Here is a 22,278-nt window from a genome sequence, read left to right on the forward strand (position 1 = left end):
GACTGACAGCAGAAAGCAAAAAATTTCATCATATCTGTCGTCATGTTCATTTCAACAGAAGCTGTACTCAAGATTTCATTGTGTAGTTTTCTCAGCTGCTGCCACTCTGTGGCTCCAAAATCCCTTGTGCAAATGATTAGAATATTAATGTGACCTCTACTGACTCTAAAAGTTTAGCCTGGGTCAGAGAATTGGGATGACTTAAACAGACTGACAGTTCACAAGGATAAAACATTTCTGTGAGAGATTTAAGTTTGGGGACCGTATAAGGGTAGGTACATTTAAGGTACCTGAAAAAGCCGACGGGGTGTCAAGAGAAAGGTCCATTTTTTGAGAGTTGACAGTTAAGTGGATTAGAGCGACTTATTAGATACTAAAAAAAAGACAGTAAATCCTCTGTATGGCCACAAAACCATTACAGTGGCAGAGGGGAAACTGCATTATCATGGTAAATGAGAGCAGACATCAGAGCAACTGTTGCCTGAGGCCTTGTAACATATAAAGAGTCAAGAATTGGACACTTTGCCCTTGCCCCTGTCTTAGGGAGTGAAAATCATTAATGTCTAGCTACCTTTTGAGGACAGATGGTTGTTTTATCTTGGTGGTCTGGGGCTCGTATAGGGTGACAGATGTTTTGTATCTGTGTTATAATGGTCTTTTTTCAACTTCACAAGCTCCCTGCGGAGTCAGAGGCAGTAACCACCATTTTGTACAGTGCTCCTCTTCAGCAGCAGAATGCATCTTCCCATATATCCAACACAGAGACTCCTTCAAAGACACTTCTGATATAAGTAAATCAGCAAGCGACACAGATGTATGTATGTATGTCCAAGCAATTTGACATCTCAAATCTCACCTGGATGTTTACTCTCTCGATAACACAGGAGATGACGTGGAGCACCTGCATTTTAGTGTCACACTCTGTCACCTGCTGCAACAACTGGAAGAGCAGCCCAAAGATAGACTCGAGATACTGTACAGAGTGTAGAGAGTTAAAAAAAAAAAAAAGGTTAGAAAGTGGGAAAAATTACATCAGAAAAAGTTAATTTAATCATTGATTATTGTGAAATTTAGATTGTATCTTGACTAAATCAAAAGAAGGGAATTTCAACAGAAGTGAAACATGTACTCACTGGGAGGAACTGTTCTGTCCGGAACTCAAAGTCATCAACAGGTGGTGCAGAGTTAAGGATGAAATAAAACTTACTCTTGCATAACAAAGGACTGATAAAGTTTGTATCCTCAATTCAGATCAGGTGTGACAACCATGCCTAAGAAATAATATCAGTATATGGGAAGGATATTGAGCTTCAGAGTTGTAGCTGTCTCAATCCGCACCTATAAAAAAACAAAACAAAAAAACAAACATAAGCACACATTACATTAAGGAAAGTATTTCAGGGTTTCAAAATGTTCCCCTTCATCAGTGCACTCTGGATTGTTGACTAATCTATGGTGGATATCTCTACCAAATTCAAATCATGGCAATATATCTAGTAGTTGTTGAGGACTGACGTGTTGGACTGATCAACCAAACATTAGACACACAGACCAACATCGCCATCACTAGAGTCTTGCCACAAACACAGCTTGTAAAAATGAACAAGGCAAAATCAATTTTAAAATAGATCAACATAAACAGACTGCCACATTTGCACAGGCAACAACAGAACCAAACACAAACAAATTACATTGTCCTATAATGACAGTCTCAGAAAGACTACAACTAACTCTCAGTATAACAAAAGCTTTTTATTACTGAACCCTCTGAGTGTGCCTACATCAAATTAAAATGGATGCTGTCCTCTGTTATATAGGGAAGCAGCCCCATCTATTCTAGCAGTGTAATCAAGCTTTGTCAGAGTGATGGAGATGGAAATGTCCACTGGGGGGAAAGTGATCAGATGAAGTGGAGAAGATTAAAGAAGGCAAACGAGTGAAGAGAAAGGTGAGTGACTGAGAACTCAATTACAGCCGGTCTTTGCTCTTAACAATTTCACAACACATTGAAAGTACAACAGACTCGATGGATAAATGTGTGCGAGTGTCTCTGTCAGCAGTGCTGCAGACAAAGACCATCAACAATATTAGATCTGTTTTTGCTTTTAATGGATTTTTAGATGAATTACCCTCCTGTGTATTTGATTTTTTTTTTTTTTTTGGTAACATATCTTCATTATAACTTCAGTCTAATGACACATTAGTTTCTTCAAAGGGTTTTAAAGTGAACGAGATTTGCTTACGAAAACATCATTACTCCAGAGATAAAAACTTCTTTGAGGTCTTCAGTTATAAGTTAGGAGTTCATTTGGATAACTTATTACTCAGACACCATTTTTTACAGTATTAATAGCAGCAATCATACAGAAAACGGTTAGGATGTGTTTGTCTATGTACAATCCACAGTGCAATCCAAAGCAGGAGCCCAGTAGCATCACACTTCACTGATTACTATATTTTCCAGAATTGTAACTAATATGTATCAAGACTTCTTAAAACCTCCCACAAAAAACAGCTTCCCCATCTTTGATGTAGGCCTGTCACCACTGCAGGCGATGATAACAGCAGTTACCCTTTGAGCTTTAAACTACACGCAGATATTTATTTTTTCTATGTCAAAACATGGTGTATTGTAGTGTATAAGCCATCAGCCACAACTGTAAAACCGCTGAAAGGTGAAGTGATTAACACTGATTATCTCGCTTTTTGGCAGCATGTGGTTGATTCGTGTATATACATGTTCAGGCGCTGAAAAGCAAACAGGCTGTGAGGCTGCAATGATACTATCTGTCTATGGTACTGCAAAAAGCATGATTTTATATTTTTTCTATATTTATTCAGAAAAACGTGAAAGCCCATTCCATGTCATTGTAAATATATCAGATGGATTTAAAAACAGGCAAGCCAGCGTAATTGTCCTCCTTTCACAAGAATCTCAAAGATAAGCTAAAAGAACTGTAGGCAAAACTTGTAATCAAGGTTGGCTTTAAGTTCAATTAGAGACATGCAGTAGTTGGATTTAGAGATGACAAATCGGCTCTCTGTGTCTGCAAGATCATAAAATACAGAATAATGTTTTAGTAATGCTGCATATATTAACATGCAACAAAAGGAGTATGTTGATGAACGAGGCCCATCAGTCGCCATCAGCAATGTCCTTGTTGGCAATTCAAATATTAATGAGACAGACTGCATTTCAATTCTACTGCAAAGCAAAAAAAGATAGTTAACTGCTTGATGAAATATTCAGATGGCTCTCATAAAACACACACAAAAATAGTGACAATGACTCAGTCAAAACATTTTTTTCACATTATTAGTCAGTCTCAAACCTTTAAAGCGATGGTTCGGCATAATTTCGACCTAGCGTCATATGCAACCATTATGTCTATCTAAACACTCCCTCACCCCTTTTTTTTCATTTGTACGCAAATTGGTGGAGTTAGAGCCATCAGCTGAATGGCTTAGTACAGGCTCTAATGGGACCAAAAGTGTATCTCGTAAATTACCCCACTAATAATGCCTGGATTGTTATCAAACTTCTCCAGTAGTACAAATAGGGTCTTTACTCATAAATCGATGCACTGGAAAGTTTGTAAGTACACCAGGAGTTTATTAAAGTAACACTTAGGTGATGGCTTTTACTCTGCTGCTACTGCTAAAGCTGTAAACATCGTTGAAATCTCGCATGATCACTGAAATACCGTGTTATCGCGCACAGAGCACATCTATTGCCGGAAGAGACCAGTAGTAGTAGTGAAGAAGGAGTAAGAAGCAGAGTACAGCAGAAGACCTCAATGACATGGCAAAGTTGGATGTTACTATTGAACGTGTATTGAGGCTCAAATAGGTACGGACAACCTTCGAAACTGAGCCACTCATCTTCACATTTGATGTGCTCTGTGCGGGATCTCGCACTACCACGCGTTATTTTAGCGATCGTGCGAGATTTCGACACTAAAAACAGCAGGTTCAAACTGAATATAAAAATAACTAAAAGTTTAATCAGTGAAAATTACATTCACGTAACTCACAGAATATAAGACAGACGTGACAACGACAAACTGATGCTGCTGGCAGCTGCTGATGCAAAAACAAAAGCAACAAATACGTGCTATCTGTAAATTACCATTCAACTGATAAACAACAATAATTTGTACAAAAAAAAAAGAACTGCAGTTATAATTACTAAAATCACTGGGCATAGAGAGAAGTCATATAATAAGCTTTTTCAAGTAGGAAAAACTTTTTTAATAATTAGTGTTTTGGATTTACTTGTTATCTCTCACACAATGTAACTGCAAAAGTAATCATGTTAGCCCAACTATTAAGAGTTATACTGATTTATATTTTGCATTGAAAAAGGTTGATGTGACATAATTACCAAAGACAAATTTTGGTCCTAAAAAGGAACATTATAATAGACATTAAATACAGGTTTGCTATGTTATCTCCTTACTGTCACATTGTATCTTTATTCCAGTTAAAAATTGTGGTTCAAAACTGATGTCAGTCAGTATAGTGCATTCACTGTTTAGTAACCAAAACATGACTGATTGGGATTATGGCTATGAAGGACAAATCCTTATTTGCAGTGTCTCAAAGCCGTCCTGCACAGAAAGGGGAAAAACTGTTGACTAAACCATCACAGCTTGATGTCATCAAAGCTGGCTTAAGGACTTTTTAAAAAAAAAAATGTTTTTATCACCCGCTGGTAATACAAATGGCCTGAAAACAGGAGGAGTTAATCTTGCCACCAATATAATTTTTTGCCTTTTCTCAGAATCTGTGAGTAGATATCAGAGAAGAGATTGGCTATAAGAAATAAGAGGAGAATGTATTAGAGGAAATTAGGAGAGGAACATGTGGCACAATGGAGGACTGCAAGCAATAGGCATCTGTGATATGCAATTAAGCTCATGAGTGTCATTTATAGGTGCCAATAAACTGTGTGCACGTATGTCTTTGTCTTGCATTCAGGCTCCCAAGTGTGTGTGTAACATTGCCAAAGGGGGGCGGTGGGGGTCCGCGTCTCCATTTCTCTAGCATATTAAATACAACAAAATAGTAGCATCATCAAGAAAGTGAAAATATATGAGCACATAAAATCATGTGTACATCTGTGTTTTATGCTGGGTGGCCGTGCCTTCATTATAATAATAGGCATTGAGCTCTGAAATAATCATCCTGGGGATATCTGAGTAGCTCCTTCAATATGTTCCTTAAAATCTTCCTAAATGTGTATTCTCATCTTCAGTTTATGTTATTTAAATTGGTTTTCCTTTAACTTTGAATATATCAAATGTAATATAAAGCTTTGAAACAACTGTTTTTCCACCACATAATAAAGAGGGTATTTGCTGTCCCCTTCTTATGTTCCCTTGCTTCTCTTACATCATTAAAAAAAAAAGACAAAAAAAGTTAAGACAAAAAATAAGCTAAAGGTAAGTGGCTCAGCTGTAGGGTGCTCATAGAAACAAATTAATAAGTCTCTATTGTCAATTACTCCTTGCAATGAAAAACATACACTGAAATGTAAGAGATAAATATAACCATTATCTTGAGTGATTCACTTTCCATCTGAATGCAGAGGGCCAAAGAATAGCAATAGTGTTATTGATAACCTATTGGACTGATTGATAGAGGGCAGTTTCTTTTCCATTAGCCCAATAAAAAATGATGGTCAATGATTTAATCTGCTGAAAAGTCTCTAATTGGTCCAGACATTGATCAGGAGCCACAGAATGATTGGTGAGCTAGTAAGTGATGTAACAGATTTTTAAGATTTGCTAAAATACTCTGGCTCCACGTTGTTAAATATATATATTTTTTTAATGTTATTTTTAAGACAAAACAAGACATTTGAAGATCTTATAGCACTTTGGGAATCAACATTTCATAGCCCAAACAACTAATGAATTCATTTAAAAAATCAATACTGAAAATAATCCCTAGAAAACAACCCTGGAATATGGTCCATATTTATTTGGCTCCACTAGTGGATCAAAATAAGGTCAAGTGGATAAACTAATAATAAGTATCTTTCTAAAAGTGCGCCCAATAATTATATATACATTTTTTTAAATCATATGCTGGGGGCTTAGGTGATGCATCTGTTCCATGATGAGCCACTGATTGTATAATGCATGAGATGATGATAGCTACAGTTATACATTGTAGCTGCCTCCTAATTATCTTTACTATACAATAATGAAATGCAAGAAGAGATGTGACCTGACTCAGTTAAATGGTTTCCTCTATAACAGGAATATTTACTGTTTTTCACTATTTACTACATTTATGTTTATTATATGTTAAATCCTTTGTGTCACCATGTGTGCTCAATGAACTATTTAATTACGACCCAAAAGACCCAAAATGATTGATGCCTCATACATTTCATATAGTAGGGGACATGCACTTAGTATTAGAGTGATACTAGAGTCCCTCCATTGCATTCATGTTGTTACCATGGAGTCTGCGTGGGTTCTGCCTTAAACGTCTTATAATAACGTTAATTATATCATCATTTTAATTACATTCTAATTACATTTTATCCTATACTAAACCTGACAAGAGGGATGCAAATAAACACACATTGAAAAGTTCCTACGCAAAAAAAAGATGGACTTGAAGTAAAGCAGAGATTGAACCCAGACTTTCATCAGGGTTGGTTTTCTAATGGTGAGATTGTCATGAATTGCATTAAATAATGGATTGAATTTTTCTCATGCCTATTCTATAAATTATGTCCAAACAATAACACATCAATCAAGTGCAAAACTCATGAAGCAAGAAATGCAATTTGAAATGAGGTTGACTGTGGCATAATAATATTTTCCCAAACTGGGGTTATACAGAGTTTACTGAGGCCATGGCTGAATAGAAACGTCAGTGTAAATAAAAGGTTCAGTTTTCTAATCAAAACTATATTAAGAAATCATGAAATCTTTAATAGCCTGTTAAGAATCAGATGATGAAAAAACTTTGTAGAAATGTGGCGGCATAATAACAGTGTTTGTGTAGCTGACTGTGCACTTTCTCTAAAAGTGATGCATTGCTGTCATTATGAATCAAGTGTTTTCTGGGGAAGTTGGTGCTCCAGTCATAAGCAGTCAAAAGGAAAAAACTTGAGTTAGTGTCTTTATCTGACTTACCACCAAGTCAGGATCCTGCATGAGACTGAGGATGACCTCATAGAGTAAAGGCCGAAGGTCAGATTTGAACTTCACAGAGATCCACTGTCCTATTAACCAGATGACTCGTCGGCGAATTAACTTATATCTAGAGGAGAGGAGAGGAGAGGAGAGGACAGGAGTTACTTCTGTTTGCAGAGAAACACTTTTACTTTTATACCAGATTTGGAGAAATGAACCCAATTACTTTCTAATTGTATCACCACATTATAGCTAAAGCGCAGATTTTTTAACAACTATGCCACCTACTCAGATAATTAAATTATTTTTGTCTTTCATCAGTGGCTTATGCATGCTGAGAATGCAGTGTGTTTTGTGCTCTGGGGAGAAGGGCTATATCACTGTCCCTTTATAACTCATATTCAGCTCCAAGGCTATGTCTAATTTAACTCATACTCTGCTAGATTACAGTCCCCAGAGAGAGAAAGTGGCACATTACACAGGATATTGGAGAATATGGCTGCATGATTCATTCCACATAACATTTGCTCAAAACACAGCCCCATGGACAAATTGAGAGACAAAAAAAGAGAACCAAGTAAAGAATGTTTCAAGAAAAGTGTCCTTTCCTGAAATTAACGCATGTCATTAAGAAATACCTGAGGGACAAGTGACTAGTAAATTATAAGAGGAATGTGCTATTTAGAAAACTAGGGTGTTGAAAAAAATTAGTGGGGCTGAGAAGTGTGTAGAGGTGTGGAAATTTCTCAATTTTGAGATGCACTGTGGTGTGGTGTTGGACAATCCTGCATTGATTCCGAAATATCAGAAATCAATCTTCTAAATGTTAATTAATAAATAGTGAATAATGTTATATGGACAGAATGAAAAAGGCAGAACTCAACTGTGGGGGCAGTGCAGCACCCGGGCAGTTGACATCACACAACCGTGAAGTTATCTTGTAGTTCATTTTCAAAAACAGTAGCAGGTGCAAGCATTGATTGATTGTTTTAATGACTGAAATAATTATCTTTGCAAGACAAACAGGAAATATATTGTCAACTTTCTTTAACATCACCCAGAGATTAGCATTAGCAGAGCAGCAAACTCTAGCAATAACTAACAAGACCAACTAACCAACACACACTGCAGAATTTAACAATTTAAACCAACTCTGAGACCAAATCTCAGATGAATTCATTAATTAATTAAAGCAGTTACCTTTTGGAAATAAAAATGCTGTGGACCATTTATCCTAATTCTCCATTTATGTTTCTGTATTTCAGTGCTATAAAATACACTTGTCGGCTTGGCACACAGCATATCGGATTCAGTTTTGAATTGAGAATCAATTCTGAATCAAATCGACACTGAAGTACTCAAATCAAATGGTGAGATTCCCAAAGATTCACACCCCTACTAGTATGTGGCATAAATTAAAATGCCCCAAACTACATGCACCAAATGTGAGGTAGTGCATGTTGGGACCTGATGGGCAGGCAAGAAATGTCCCTCAGCATCTGCCTCTGTTTGTATGGAAAGCAGACACTGTGTCTAAGGACTGCCTTGACAGAAATTAGTGAATGGAAGGATCAAGGAATGGTGAGATGAAAGAACAAAAAGGTATAGCAAGTGATACTCTAGTTGGCTTGTTGTCAAAACAGAGAGCCAGAGACCAAAGACTGGGCCAGTAGCCAGAAGGTATTGAACAACTGCATGACTCAGGACTTGGAGATGCAAACAACACTGTCTGCATCTGTCTGTGTGAGAATAGAAGTTTGCCTGTATGAGTGAGCAGATGTTTCTGTGCTTTAAAATTTGTTTTGATTTGATTGATTTCCAATTATATTTCAAATAAATATTTGCCAAAAGATTGAAACCTAAAATCTTAGTTGTAGATGACCATCATTAACAACATCAAGCTTAATGCCTCTTGGACTTGATTTTTCATCATCTTACGAGCACAAGATGGTACTTATACACTCCTGGGATAAACTGTTACATGCACAAAGAATAAACTAACAGCAGCAGTGCTGGTGAACAGTGGCTATGGGCACATTCCCAGAGCACTCTCTATAATCAGGTTCGAAACAACAGCTTGGCACCAGCACAATAACACCGAAGTCTGTGACATCACAAATAAATAAATTACAGAGGATTACATGCTGTCACACTGACACTCATTTAGGACACTGCTTCTGTTTGGTGTACTCTTTAAGAAAACAAATACCAAAACATCCCTTTTATCCATAGTGCAGTAGGGAAAAGTAGTTTATATTGGAGTTCACACAAAATAAATCCTAACAATTGTCAGCATTATTTTTGACAACATAATAATCCATATGCTGATTGTTAATTCATGGCATGTGTTGAAGACTAAAAGATTAGTGTTTCCAATTCTGCATACAGTATCAGGAATTGTGCATGTCTGCAACTAACAAATATAGACTATCTGCTTGAGCTGGAGAGGCTACAGCTGGTAGTGTTTGTTAATAGTGCGCTGGCAAAGTGGGGGGGAGTATGGAAGAATGAATAGATAGGTAGGTTGACAAAAGTATTTCATCCATCAGTCAAGGGTTAGATATGACTCATCCATGCTACACCTGTCTCCTCCTACATCACAATGCTGCTCATTCTTCTGGCAAACACATGGGAAATCCACATGGACAAAACATGTACTAACTACATGAACAGCCGTATCCCAATTTCACATGTTCCTCAATTAACTAGACACTGTTTCTTTGCTTTTGTTCTGCAGAAATATTTAGGGAATATTTTTGGAGAAAGACCAAGAAACACCATGTCCAACTATTTAAGTCCTTTGTGTGGTGATTCTTCTGTTTCATATTGTGTGTGTTCACAGGTGCTTACAAAGCATGGTTATTGCCACGTGTCTGTTATAACCTGATTTTATATAAACACATACAGTACATACTAATGAGAAAACCAGTTTCTTTAATAAAGTTAGACAAGTTTTCAGTGTAAAGAATCTCCCTCACAATCCTAAAATTCTGTGTAAAATAACCAAATATGAAAAAACTAAGTATTTCATTCATGTTTACTGTGACATCTGTACCTTTATTTTGCACCACAAATGTCTGCCAAGAACAGAATTGCTGCATTGGGTCAAAAAAAAAATGGTTTGAACCAGGTGTGATGTTTTATTTATCAGATAGATATTCATGCGGCTTCTACAACACTTGATTGTAGCCTTTTATTTACATCACCGCAAGCAAATGTCAGTACACTCACTGGGTTTACAAGGCTATGTATTTAATGGAGTCAACACCAGGTGGAATACCTTGCAATTCACAAAAGGGACTAGATACAAAAGGAAATTAACATTACATTAGTATAATTGTAAGGAGGGAAACCACAAAAATGCAGATCTTAACCAGACAACGTTTGTAATAAGACATCAGTGTATTAGGGACCATGACTCATAAGTGCAGTGTGTGTAAGATGTCTAATTCAGCAAACTAGCTTGCACATACTGTAGCAATAAAAGCCCACTGTGACTTTTATTTTTGCTCATATTCCAACCCCTTTATCTGTGTAAACATGCCAATCTGAAAGAATGGGTAGCTCTCAGTAGCTCAGTGAATTCCAGTGTGGTACTGTGATAGGAAGCCACCTGTGCAACAAGTCCATTCGTGACATTTCCTCGCTCCTAAATATTCCACAGTCAACTGTCAGTGGTATTATGACAAAGTGGAAGCGATTGGGAACGACAGCAACTCAGCCACGAAGGGGTAGGCCACGTAAAATGACGGAGCGGGGTCAGCGGATGCTGAGGCACATAGTGCGCAGAGGTTGCCAAGGGCCATAAAGACATGGATGAGAGAGTTTAGTGTGGATGAACTTGACTGGCCTGCACAGAGTCCTGACTGCAACCCGATAGAACACCTTTGGGATGAATTAGAGAGGAGACTGAGGGCGCTTTCACACCAACAGCAGTTGGTGCGCACGTAACAGTCCATTCGGACCAAAAGCTCTTAGTTCGGCTCGTTTTCGTTGATGTGAAAGCATCAATCACACTCGGGTGCGCACCAAATGCCGACCTATCGGAAGATGAGGGAACGTCAATTGGACCAATCTTGATTTGTTTGCAGGTGTGAACGCGAACCACACCGCAGCCTGTATGCTACATAGTAACAATTTTACTGCCTGGTGTGGACCAAATAATCAAACTAGTGGTGTGAAAGCGCCCTGAGAGCCAGGCCTCCTCGTCCAACATCAGTGTGTGACCTCACAAATGTGCTTCTGGAAGAATGGTCAAAAATTCCCATAAACATACTCCTAAACCTTGTGGAAAGCCTTCCCAGAAGAGTTGAAGCTGTTATAGCTGCAAAGGGTGGACCGACGTCATATTAAAAAACCCTATGGATTAAGAATGGGATGTCACTTAAGTTCATATGAGAGTTAAGGCAGGTGAGCCAATACTTTTGGCAATATAGTGTACATCCATGGTGGCAAAAACTAGTAATAAAGAGGGAGTGAAGTTTAAAATAGTCGAGCACAGAATCATTATACAGCATCTATTGGTCACCCAGGAGAGATCATGACCTTTCTAATTAAACTCCAGATGAAAGGTCAAGCCACAAAAGGCAAAGTCAAAATGCCAGTATTTCACTGTACTGTATGTTGTTGAGTCTGACAGTAGAATGATGGGACACACTCAGTATCTTCATCTCACTACCTGTCTAGATGACACAAAAGCTCCTTTTGGCTATTCAGAGATGTCAGTGTGAGTGATATTATGGGCGTTGGTGGTTGTGTCCAAGTCAGTGCGTGTGTGTATATGTGCTCAAAGATAACTTGCTGTCATCTCTGAGGTGTCAGATGTGATGATTCATCACAGGTTGGAGAAGTGCTTTGGCTGAGGCAGAGGTACTGTAGGAGGAAGAGACTGACAGCAAGTCAAAATATCAGTGTGTGCGGCAAGTATAGCAAGTATGCATACAGTATGTTTTTGGGACTCATTATGCCAAGCTGACGAAGTTTATTTATTGTAAATAAAGGGACCTTCAATTAATCGATTAATCAATCAATCTTTATTTATATAGCACCAAATTACAACAAAGGTTATCTTACTGGAACTTACTGGAAGCCATGACAATACCAAGGCAGAGAAAGTAAAATCTCACTAAATCCACAAATACATAAGTAAACACATACCTGGCTTGTACACAGCTACATTTTCAGACAGTCAAGTGCAGTCAAGTCAAGTTGATATTACTAACAAAATTACATTAACTCATAACTGCATTTCACTGATCAAATAGCACTGAAATCAGTCTGCAGACTTCACCCTTGAGGACCAAACTAAGGACCAGCACCTGGCTTCTCGTCTCATTTGTTTATTCAACTGCCTGATCAACTAGAGGTCTGCATGGGTCATGATGGCCCACAGGTCCAACAAGACCCACTGCAAAGCTGGTGACTTCTTGCAAGTTTAGTAATTAGCTGTTCTTTGTAATATTGACCAAGAGAACAGCAATGTCTATTAAATGCCCCAACAGCCAATATGTAGAGAGCTAAAGAATGCAGACAGCACAGCATGATGTAGGAATGCTCTGTTAGTGATGACAAATGTCCACCAGGTAGTATTAAGTGTGTAAAATCACATATTGTCACAAGACAATTACAGACAATGAAGACAATTATAGAAAAAATGTGTCAGGCAGAAACCTGCTTTGAATGTGGCTCCTGGCAGATGCCAACATAGGTATTGTCCCTCTGCTTCTCATGTGATACTGCCAAGTTGAGGGTTTATTTCAGCTATGGTACTTCTGACTGCTAATATTATTTACCTAGTGGTGCAAAACTAAAATTCAAAGACAAAAGCAACCCTGAAACAGGCATTTTTTATTTGGCATTTGATCAGATTAGAGCAGCCTGGTAGTACTTTAGATGCAATCTATACTTTTAAAGTAGTGGTGCTGAAATATACCCTTGAAGTTTGAACTTTCTTCTCTGTCAACAGATCAATACAATTTTTATAACAACCTTGTGCCACATTAAAACAAGATCAAGAGTACACAGGCATGCTAACTGCTCCACAAGGGCTTTGCCATGTTCACCATCTTAGTTTTGTCATGCTGACATTCGCTATTCACCACCAAATATAAAGTACAGCTGATGCTAATGGGAATGTTATTTGTTTTGCAGGTATTTGGTCATAAACCAAAGTATTGGACACAAGTATCTCCATTCAACATATCCAGTACAGTACTGTAACGTTGTGTGTCTGTAGCACAAAGCACTTAAACTGATAAAACAACACATGACATGAGATAGGTGAGGCAGCTATGGCCATAACAAGTAATTACAAGGCTACTATTTAACAGTTATTGTCCTGGTCCAGACAAGTCCCTGCTATCGATCCAACTCAATGAAATTCAGCTTGTAATGACCTTGAAAGCAGCATGTGTAGAACGACACCTTCACCTATCAGCCTCAGGCAGTTGTGCAAAAATACTGATGACTATATGGTGAGGTCCAGTACCAAAGCACTAAAAAGGTCCCTTGGAAGTCTCTGCCACAAAATGTAATGGCTGTTACAAACGTGGGCCAACAAAGTAGTGAACTGGAAATGACTTGCATCATTCTGATCACTGACTATAAGAAATGTATAAATAATGTGCAGATCCATTATCCAGCATGCACAGTTGCCCAACATATAAAATAAGTCTACAGCACATACTGATTATTTTAGAGTGGAAGGGGTAATGGGGTGTTAAAGGGCTCTGACACTGAAAATACTCGGTTTTCAAAATTAAATTAGCTACTGAGTGAAGGTGCACTTTATGTATAATAACTAAATTGCAGTATGGTAAGGTTACAACCATTAACGCTATATATCCCTGCTGATGATCCGCTACAGTTTTTCTTCATGGGTCCCTATTTGAGATAATGATTGGGCATGAAATTACTTTTCATGTGGCAGCTTTATAAACGAGTCCAACAAGTTTGTTTTCTGACTTCTTAGATGTCTGAGGAAGTCTATTCGAATGAAATCCACTGGTGGTTGGGAATGAGGTACTGAATTGAGACAGGATTTGACAACAACGTGATAACATGAGGACAGGCACAGTTGGGCAACAAACATTCAAGCATGCTCTATATAAGCACAAGTACACATATGGATGCACAAGACTAAAAAAAAAAAAGGCTACAAAAGGAAGCGACTACACTGAGTGACTATCATCAAAAACACCCATGCTTTAATATGCTTAGTTGGATTCACAAGATCACATTACAATATCACAAGAGAATACATCTTGTCAGGCTTAAAGTTATGCCCATGTGTCTGAACCACCGGTGGTTTAGACAAATCAGCACTGCAAATCCGGCTTGCAAGGCTAACTTTTCAGTTCACTCTGTGTTGCAAACCATCTGGCACATCAAGTTATTAATATGAATGCTGAATCTACATTCTCATTGGAGAGGCCTCTACAAAAGACTCTGGGAAAATCTAAATTCTGACAGAAACACAGTCTGATTAAGCAAACCAGAACAGAAAAATCAATGGGAGTTGAAAAGTTCATCTGTTGTAATTCATATAACTAATTAAAAAATAAAATAAAAAAACAACACAACAGATTATTATCTAAGGATCTCTGTTGTACGAGAAGATGCTTTTTGTCAGTGAGAGGATAAGGCTGGAGTTATCTTTTCTTGATGAACAACTCCACTAAAGAGAATACAATCAACGTTGTATTAGTCCTGCAAACAATTATCCTGTGCATTATAATCCCTCAAGTCTCTGTGCCACATAACTCCACTGTCATTTAAAAACTATTAAAAATACATGAAAGAGCCAAATTGTTGCAACATTCCTTCATTATGATCAACAAAGCACATATTATCTTATTTGTGTGCATGTGTGTTGGCATTATTGTTAGTCATCATCGCTAGTCATTTCACATTGTTCCGTAATGACTTCAGTTTGTTCGAGTACAACTTTTAATATCAAAAGGAAAATCTGGGGAAACGGAGTTAAACAAGACTGAGGCCGCATTCAGACCAATCAGACCAAAATGGAAAAACGCATCCTGGTGGAGGTGCCAACACTGAGGGCTTCAGCCAAAAAAAAAAAAATCAAACAAACAAAAAAAAAAAGAAAAACGGGGTCAACCAGCAAAAACTCTGAACTAGGCTGAAGTTTTGCTGCAAGTTACTTGTGCATTCAAGTGCACATTGTGGTGGATTACTTTGTAATTTAAAGGAGTATTTCTGCCATTTATCTCACAATTGCCAAGACAAGATAAAGTAGTTGCCACCATACCTTTCCAGAAATGTAAATCCCTTGTCTCCAAATATTTTAAAATGCCATTCTGTCCTTTTGTGAATATTTTAAAGGACAAGAGAGAAATTTGACGTGTTGATCGTGCTAGAGGAAAAGTCAAAGAACTACCAAAGACATTGGGATTAATCTACTCATCATTATGGACATTTGTACCAAAACTAATAGATGTTAAAAAAAATATGGTAACCTTGTGGTATAAATGAGGAGATCACCAAAGTCAGCAGGATTCATTGTCTGGGGACCATGAATATCTGTAGACAATTTTGTGCCAGTTCATATTTCAGTCTGCACCCAAGTGGTTATGCCATCCCAAAAGCCATGCAGCAACTATGGCCAAAAGAAAGGACTGTGACACTGTGACATCAGTACGCCTGCTCTCTGACGTCAGCAGCACCAACCTGAGTGGCCAACCTATTGAGTGCTGCGGGCTTTGTGCTTTGATTGCCTTGAGGTCTGTGTGCGCGCAGGGCGCTTCTTTGTTTTCCATATCAATCACACCAGACCTACACACCACTTTCTCTGTTCCATTTGTTTTTAAATGTATCCATCTACCAGCTCACTGTTTATTGTTTCTGCACCCAGTTGCCAGCAGAGCCATGATGAGGTTGATTCTCAGATTGTATTACTGTTTATCTGGTTTCATTTGCCTGTTAAGAGTGCTGCTGTTCTAGAGTGACTGAGTGAATACAAGTCGCAGATAATAAGACCACAAGACATTAGTTGGCTACTCATGAGCCTTTTGGCCTGTATTGACTGTGTAGCTGATCCTAATCAATAGCTCGGTAGAGGTTAATAGTCAATTAGTTTGAGTTACACTGAAAGGAATGTTAAATATGCTATGTCTAAGACACCAGTAATGTCTGACATTGATCTCACATACAGTAAAACAAACACCCATTTAAAAAGAACTGAATAGCTTCTTCATTATTGAGTATGACTGCTAAGTCTGTTTGACATTGTCGTAGCAAACAAGAGTTATCTATGTGTATCACTGATTTATTAAAAACATAACATAATATGGCACACAACGATCTCAGACCAAACTATATACACGTACTTACAATATACTGCAGTTCAATTTAATAACAATAAGAACCACCAACCACCAATACTACCAAAGCAAAAAAGTTCCTTCAGGAAGTCAACTTTTGTTGAGATTGTGTCAGACAAAAGGTGACTCAACTCTGCAGTAATTCTTGACACCACAGTGTAGTAGTTTAGAATAAGAGAAAACATTTGGTATCTTGTTATTTTTATGATATGAAGAGTTATGGGAGTAATCTGATGCAATAAATTGCCAACATCCAACCAAAAACTCACATGAAATAATCGTATTTAATAGTATTAGAGTGCCAGGACATCCATTGTATTGCTTTGAGTATAGGAAATGTTTTCATCATGTTTATTCTTTACTTTGAGTGACTCGTGATACTGTAAAATGACATGTTGAAGGGAAATGAATAAAGAATTTTTATCAGAAGAGATTTTCAACAGAAATGCTCATAGGTCATACAATACCTGTGATGGCTGACTTGCAACTCCCCAAGAAGCTGATTCTTGAACCACTGGTCAAAGTCCACGTTGTCAAACAGCTCATAAGCTGCCAGTCCCACCGCGTTGTATACTGCAGACAGAAAAAGTTTATAATTCAGAAAAACTCAAATGTGCAATACACAAAAGGGACATGAGCAGTCTAAGTTATACGGGGAATAAAAGCACAATATAATAGTTCCATTCAAAACAAGCTTATGCTATTATAATGAGCTACAGAACACAACAGCTGGAGTCATTCAAGTTATTGGCTAGTTTTAAATGGACATTACAGCAGATTGTCACTGAAAAACATACTAGTTTCATGGTATCATTTATCACACTGTACCATTCATCACTTGTTAGGTTTTATTTCAATGTTGTTAATTAGATTCTTTATGTTGGTTCAACTCTTGCAACAAAATAGAGACAGACTCACAAGCTCAGGTGAATCTGCTATTACATGTCCTTCAAATATGCAAGCCCACTATAGTCAACGTTACTTAATAAAAAGACATATCAGTATATCAGTAACAGGGATCTAACAGAAGCATGAAAGGGGGCACTTCAGACAAGAACTGGTATAAAAGTGGCTAAAATGTAGATCAGGGCACAAAAGAAAACAACATGATACAGGATGAAAACAGTAGGCAACACAAAGACATACAGAAAGAAGTCATACAAGTGAAAGAAATGCATAGTTGACTACTGTTATGTTAACTGCATTTATTGTAAATTAGTTTGTACAATCATTTATGTATTTATTTTGAATTTCTTTATCTTCAGTGCTGCTCTAAATGAGTTGTTCATACGTTTTCAGTTGTGTTTTTAGTGGTCCAAAAAGGGGACCTCTCAGAGGGCTACTTAAATATGTTTACTAAGTTCTAATGTATAATAATTTTGGGAAGAGGCAGTCAACATAGGTTTGTTGTTAAAGTGAATTGTTGATGGTGTTGATGTTTGTGGGTGTTCGTAGCAGCGTTGTTGCTGTGTATTGTCGTAGGGGTGGGGATGTTTATTATGGGGTTGTGGATGTCTATTGTAGGGTAGTGGATGTTTGTTTGTTTGTTTATTGTTGCTAGCTCGAAAGTATTGGTATTTCTCTGATGATTTCCGTATGGTGCACCATGAATTTCCATAAGGACAAAAGAAAAAAAAAATCTATTGATATATCTGACACCCCTGCCAGTCCGCCATTAAAATGCCAAGTGTTAAACAAATAGAGGGGCTACAGAAAGTATGTTACCACATCATGCATGTCAGGAGTAACAAACATTAAATTCCTTCTAAAAGGATGGTTCATACTTTGTTGAATGCCAGTTAGCAGCTTTTGTCAGCTGTAAAAAGGGTCTCGGCAGGTGGTCATGGTTTTGTAGCAAATATGTCATTTATGTATAATAAATGTATCTATAGCACATACAATGTTTCACTTCAGCTCACTGATGCCAGCTCAGGGACATATTGTTGGTTTTGGGACTAACAAAACACAAATTCCATTTTCACAAAACTATAACTTATAATAGTATTGGTACCATTATAATTGTTTATTAATTTATTCTATTTGTAAAGAAATCAGCACCTGCTGTTATTAAGTGCCTCTTTGCTCTTTAAAATCAGCTTTAGCTCTCAGAGCCACAATTATCGGACACTACTGCCACAATACAGCTTCATCATCTAGCTATGTCTGCTGTTTTATCAATACTGTCAACAGACTGCTGAGATCTCTACAGGCATCCAGTTCTAAAAGAGGCAGGCAATGCAAGTGTCTGTGATTTAGTTGTGTACGCCATAAATACACTCCGAGTGGCAGCCCTAACCTGCCAAAGAGTTATAAATACTGCAAGGAGGTGGAGAGGGGGAAAAACAGAGTTTTAAAGTCAGGAATGAAATGAAAACTCAATTAAATGAGGCAGTTAAGTGTAAAAAGAGTGAGAGAGCAGTATGACTAGAATTGGTCACCTATGGGTCATGTGAATTAAACTAAAGATGGGAAGTAATGGTAACAATTATCATTTTAGATGATTTTTGAGATCAGCCTTAAAAGTTCATACTTTTTTTTATTTTTTTATTCGAACAGTGAATTTCATGAATTTGGAGCTGTCTTAATTCATTTGACAATCTTCACAATTTCTGCAGGAGATAAAATATTAATAAGATATAATGATGTTAATTATAGCAGACCTTGAGATTCAAAAACAAGTCGTTTACTGCACCTGGCAGATAATGACAGTTATTGAACCACCAGGAGTAAGAGAATCATTTGACTCACCTGCATCCTTCATTAGCAATTGAACAGGGTCTTCCACATTGGTTGGGCCTGCAAAGACATACATACACTGTGTCTCATTTCAGTTGCATAATAGACTGCATTCGGAAGATGTGCGTTCAAGTCACGTGCATACTGTTTGTCAATGATAAAAGAAGAGCTGGAGGATTTGCAGTGAGCAAATCATAACAAAGCTGCAATTTTCACTCGACTAAATCTGTCTTGTCTCAGCCATTTCACTGGTCTGCTTCCTATCTCTATTAAGCCTTGTTGTATAGTTGGGTCTCAAAATCAATAGCTGACTGTGTTCAACCATAGAATTACCCAATCTGGAATCTTCCTTGCTCCAACTGAACCCATTTCCACTTTGTCACTTTAAAATGAAAGCAGCTTGGGAGACAGGGAGTAAGCAAACCCTGTAATCCACCCAATTGAGCAATTGCACTGCTAATTCAACAACAGAGTACCACCGAGAGAAAAGAAGCAATATGATTCATGCATGTGTGTATGTAACTGAGAGACTAGAGAGTTGAGAGGAGTTGTAATGGTGGAGGTTGTCACAAAGGAACTTAAGAATGATGAAAAGACTATAGCAGTGGTTCTCAAACTGGGGTCCGCGGACCCCCGGGGGTCCACAAGCCATAGCTTGGGGGTCCGCGCAATAATTTGCAATAAATTATTAAAGTTATGCCTTATCATTAAAAGTTGCATAAGTACATATGGGAACCACTGCGCCAATAAAACAAACATACTGATCCAATTACTCCCACTTGCGTTAGCTTTGGGCCAATAAAAACTCTCACATGATTGAATCACGTAAATCTGACACACATCACTTACTCGCATCACTTTGCTCAGAACGCACCTGGCTTACAGCTCCTGCTGCCGATTAGCTAGCTAGTGGCGATGGATAAATATTTAAGACTGTCCACTTCATCAAGTGATGCTAAGCCCAAACCAGCTAAACTGAGAAAATATGACAACAGTTATCTGGAGCTTGGTTTTATTGAGAACAGCGACGGAAGACCAAAATGTGTTGTGTGTCTTCAGGTGCTAGCAAATTAAGCCATGAAGCCCGCCAAGCTAAAGCAGCATCTGATTACAAAGCACCTGGAGTTTAAAGACAAAACTAAAGATTTGCGTCAAAAAACACGACTGGTGAACCTGGCCACAAATTCAGAAAAAGCACAGAGGGCTTCTTATTTGGTGGCTCAACGGATCGCAAAAAGTAAGAAGCCACACTCTATTGGACAAAAACTTGTTCTTCCAGTGGCAGTTGGGACAGAGGCAGCTAATAAACTGATATTTCGACAATGTTTACAGCTCCTGGTGTACTTACAAACTTTTCAATGCATCGATTTATGAGTAAAGACCCCATTTGCACTACTATAGAAGTTTGACAACAATCCAGGATTTATTAATGGGGTAATTTACGAGATACACTGGTGGTCCCGTTAACACCTGTACTAAGCCATTCAGCTGATGGCTCTAACTCCACTATTTTCCGACCAAATGAAAATGAACGGCTGAGGGGGTGTTTAGATAGACCTCATGGTGTATATGACGCTAGGTCAAAATTACGCCGAACCATCGCTTTAATGTAACATTAAAATGTAAGTAAGATAAAACTGGAAAAAAATGGATGGTTATGTTATCAATGGGGTGGAAACATATTGGCAACATCACTCAGCATAAAGCAACAAAATTAGTAACACAAACTATATCCTGCAAAATTATTACAAAGCTGTATTGGACTCCATCAGTTTTAGCTAGGTGTACCTAAGAAACTGACAAATTAGCATACATTTGCCCTGTATTGAAAGAGCGTTTAAAAATGTGCTGAGTAAAAGAGGGAATCATGTTTTAATTTGCAGAATTTTTTTTTTTTTTTTTTTTTTTTTTTTAAGATTTTGTTGGCATAGACGCCTTTATTCATCAGTAGACCGACAGGAAACATGGGAGAGAGAGGGGGGGTGACATGCAGCAAAGGACCTCCGATCGGGATTCGAACCGGGGTCAGCTGCGTATATGGCATGCGCTCTAACCACTCGACCACCTGCGCGCCCTTAATTTGCAGAATTTTGAATTGAACTGACCCTGGAGATTCTGAACCATATCCAGAAGCACTGGCGTCAGGGTCTGGCTGTAGTTGTGGAAGATATCCAGGAATAAAACTTCAGTACAAGGCTGAGGAACAGAAGAGAGAATAAGAGACAAAAAAAGACAATTAAATAGCAAAACAGATGGTATACCATGTACATGATATCACTGTATATGGAAGCTACAACAGTCATTTGTTTTTCTCCTGGTTCATTCATAGCAGCCACCTCTGGTTGTGGGTAGGGGGTTATAAACTTGTAGAAAGGACATTGGTGCATGCCCTCTATAAACATAAAGAAAGTTGTATACGGGTAGGCATCTACAAACAACAGCAAACAATGCTCTCAGTTCAATAGAAAGTCAATGTGACATTCTCAGGGGATTTCTGTGTTTGTGTCATCAAACAGACAAATGATAGTCCACCGTCCTCAGTGGTTTAGAGGTTTTAGGTGTAACAAAAACAATCCATCTTGAGTAAAGGTGAAAGTAATCTGAGAACATGTACAGAACGTATTACAATGACATGCTGTGACATCTCACAGCATGTAGATATGACCTTTACATCCTGGAGGTAAAAGGTCAGAGGTGAGATGACACTTCTAAAAAGCCAATCCACCATGATGAGATTAAGACAAACACAAAACCATTGCTATATTTGGGAACATTTTGAGAGGTGGTAATATTGATACGGTGGGTGAAAGTCATCTATAATCAGCCATTAGAATTGGTGAACATGGAAAGAATAGATGGATAGTGACATTTCATCCATCTTGAACAATTCCCCTAACCACAATGTGCTGACACTAAGGTCAAAATAGGTCGTGGACTGTAAAGAGAAGTGACAGACCTCTGAATAATCAAGACATACACATGCAGAAATCTATGTGTATTCAAATGCAGCTTTCATACTGAATATCAGCTGAAATTGTCCCCTG

At 38.0% G+C, this 22,278-nt stretch overlaps 1 protein-coding gene across 2 annotated transcripts in view; it reads right to left on the reverse strand.

Moving 5' to 3' along the window:
* The window catches only part of ipo11 (importin 11), a 116,156-nt gene that overhangs the window by 63,796 nt on the left and 30,082 nt on the right, over positions 1–22,278 (reverse strand). For both annotated transcript variants that reach the window (XM_053325328.1, XM_053325329.1), the window contains exons 13-19: positions 21,340–21,430; positions 19,247–19,294; positions 16,966–17,071; positions 7,158–7,284; positions 1,305–1,338; positions 1,134–1,174; positions 857–973 (exon numbers count right to left, since the gene is read on the reverse strand). In XM_053325328.1, coding sequence (XP_053181303.1) covers positions 857–973; positions 1,134–1,174; positions 1,305–1,338; positions 7,158–7,284; positions 16,966–17,071; positions 19,247–19,294; positions 21,340–21,430 — 564 coding nt within the window. The remainder of the gene's footprint in view (positions 1–856; positions 974–1,133; positions 1,175–1,304; positions 1,339–7,157; positions 7,285–16,965; positions 17,072–19,246; positions 19,295–21,339; positions 21,431–22,278) is intronic.

The sequence above is a fragment of the Scomber japonicus genome, chromosome 9 (assembly GCF_027409825.1).
Source record: "Scomber japonicus isolate fScoJap1 chromosome 9, fScoJap1.pri, whole genome shotgun sequence".
NCBI classification, from domain to species: Eukaryota; Metazoa; Chordata; class Actinopteri; order Scombriformes; family Scombridae; genus Scomber; species Scomber japonicus.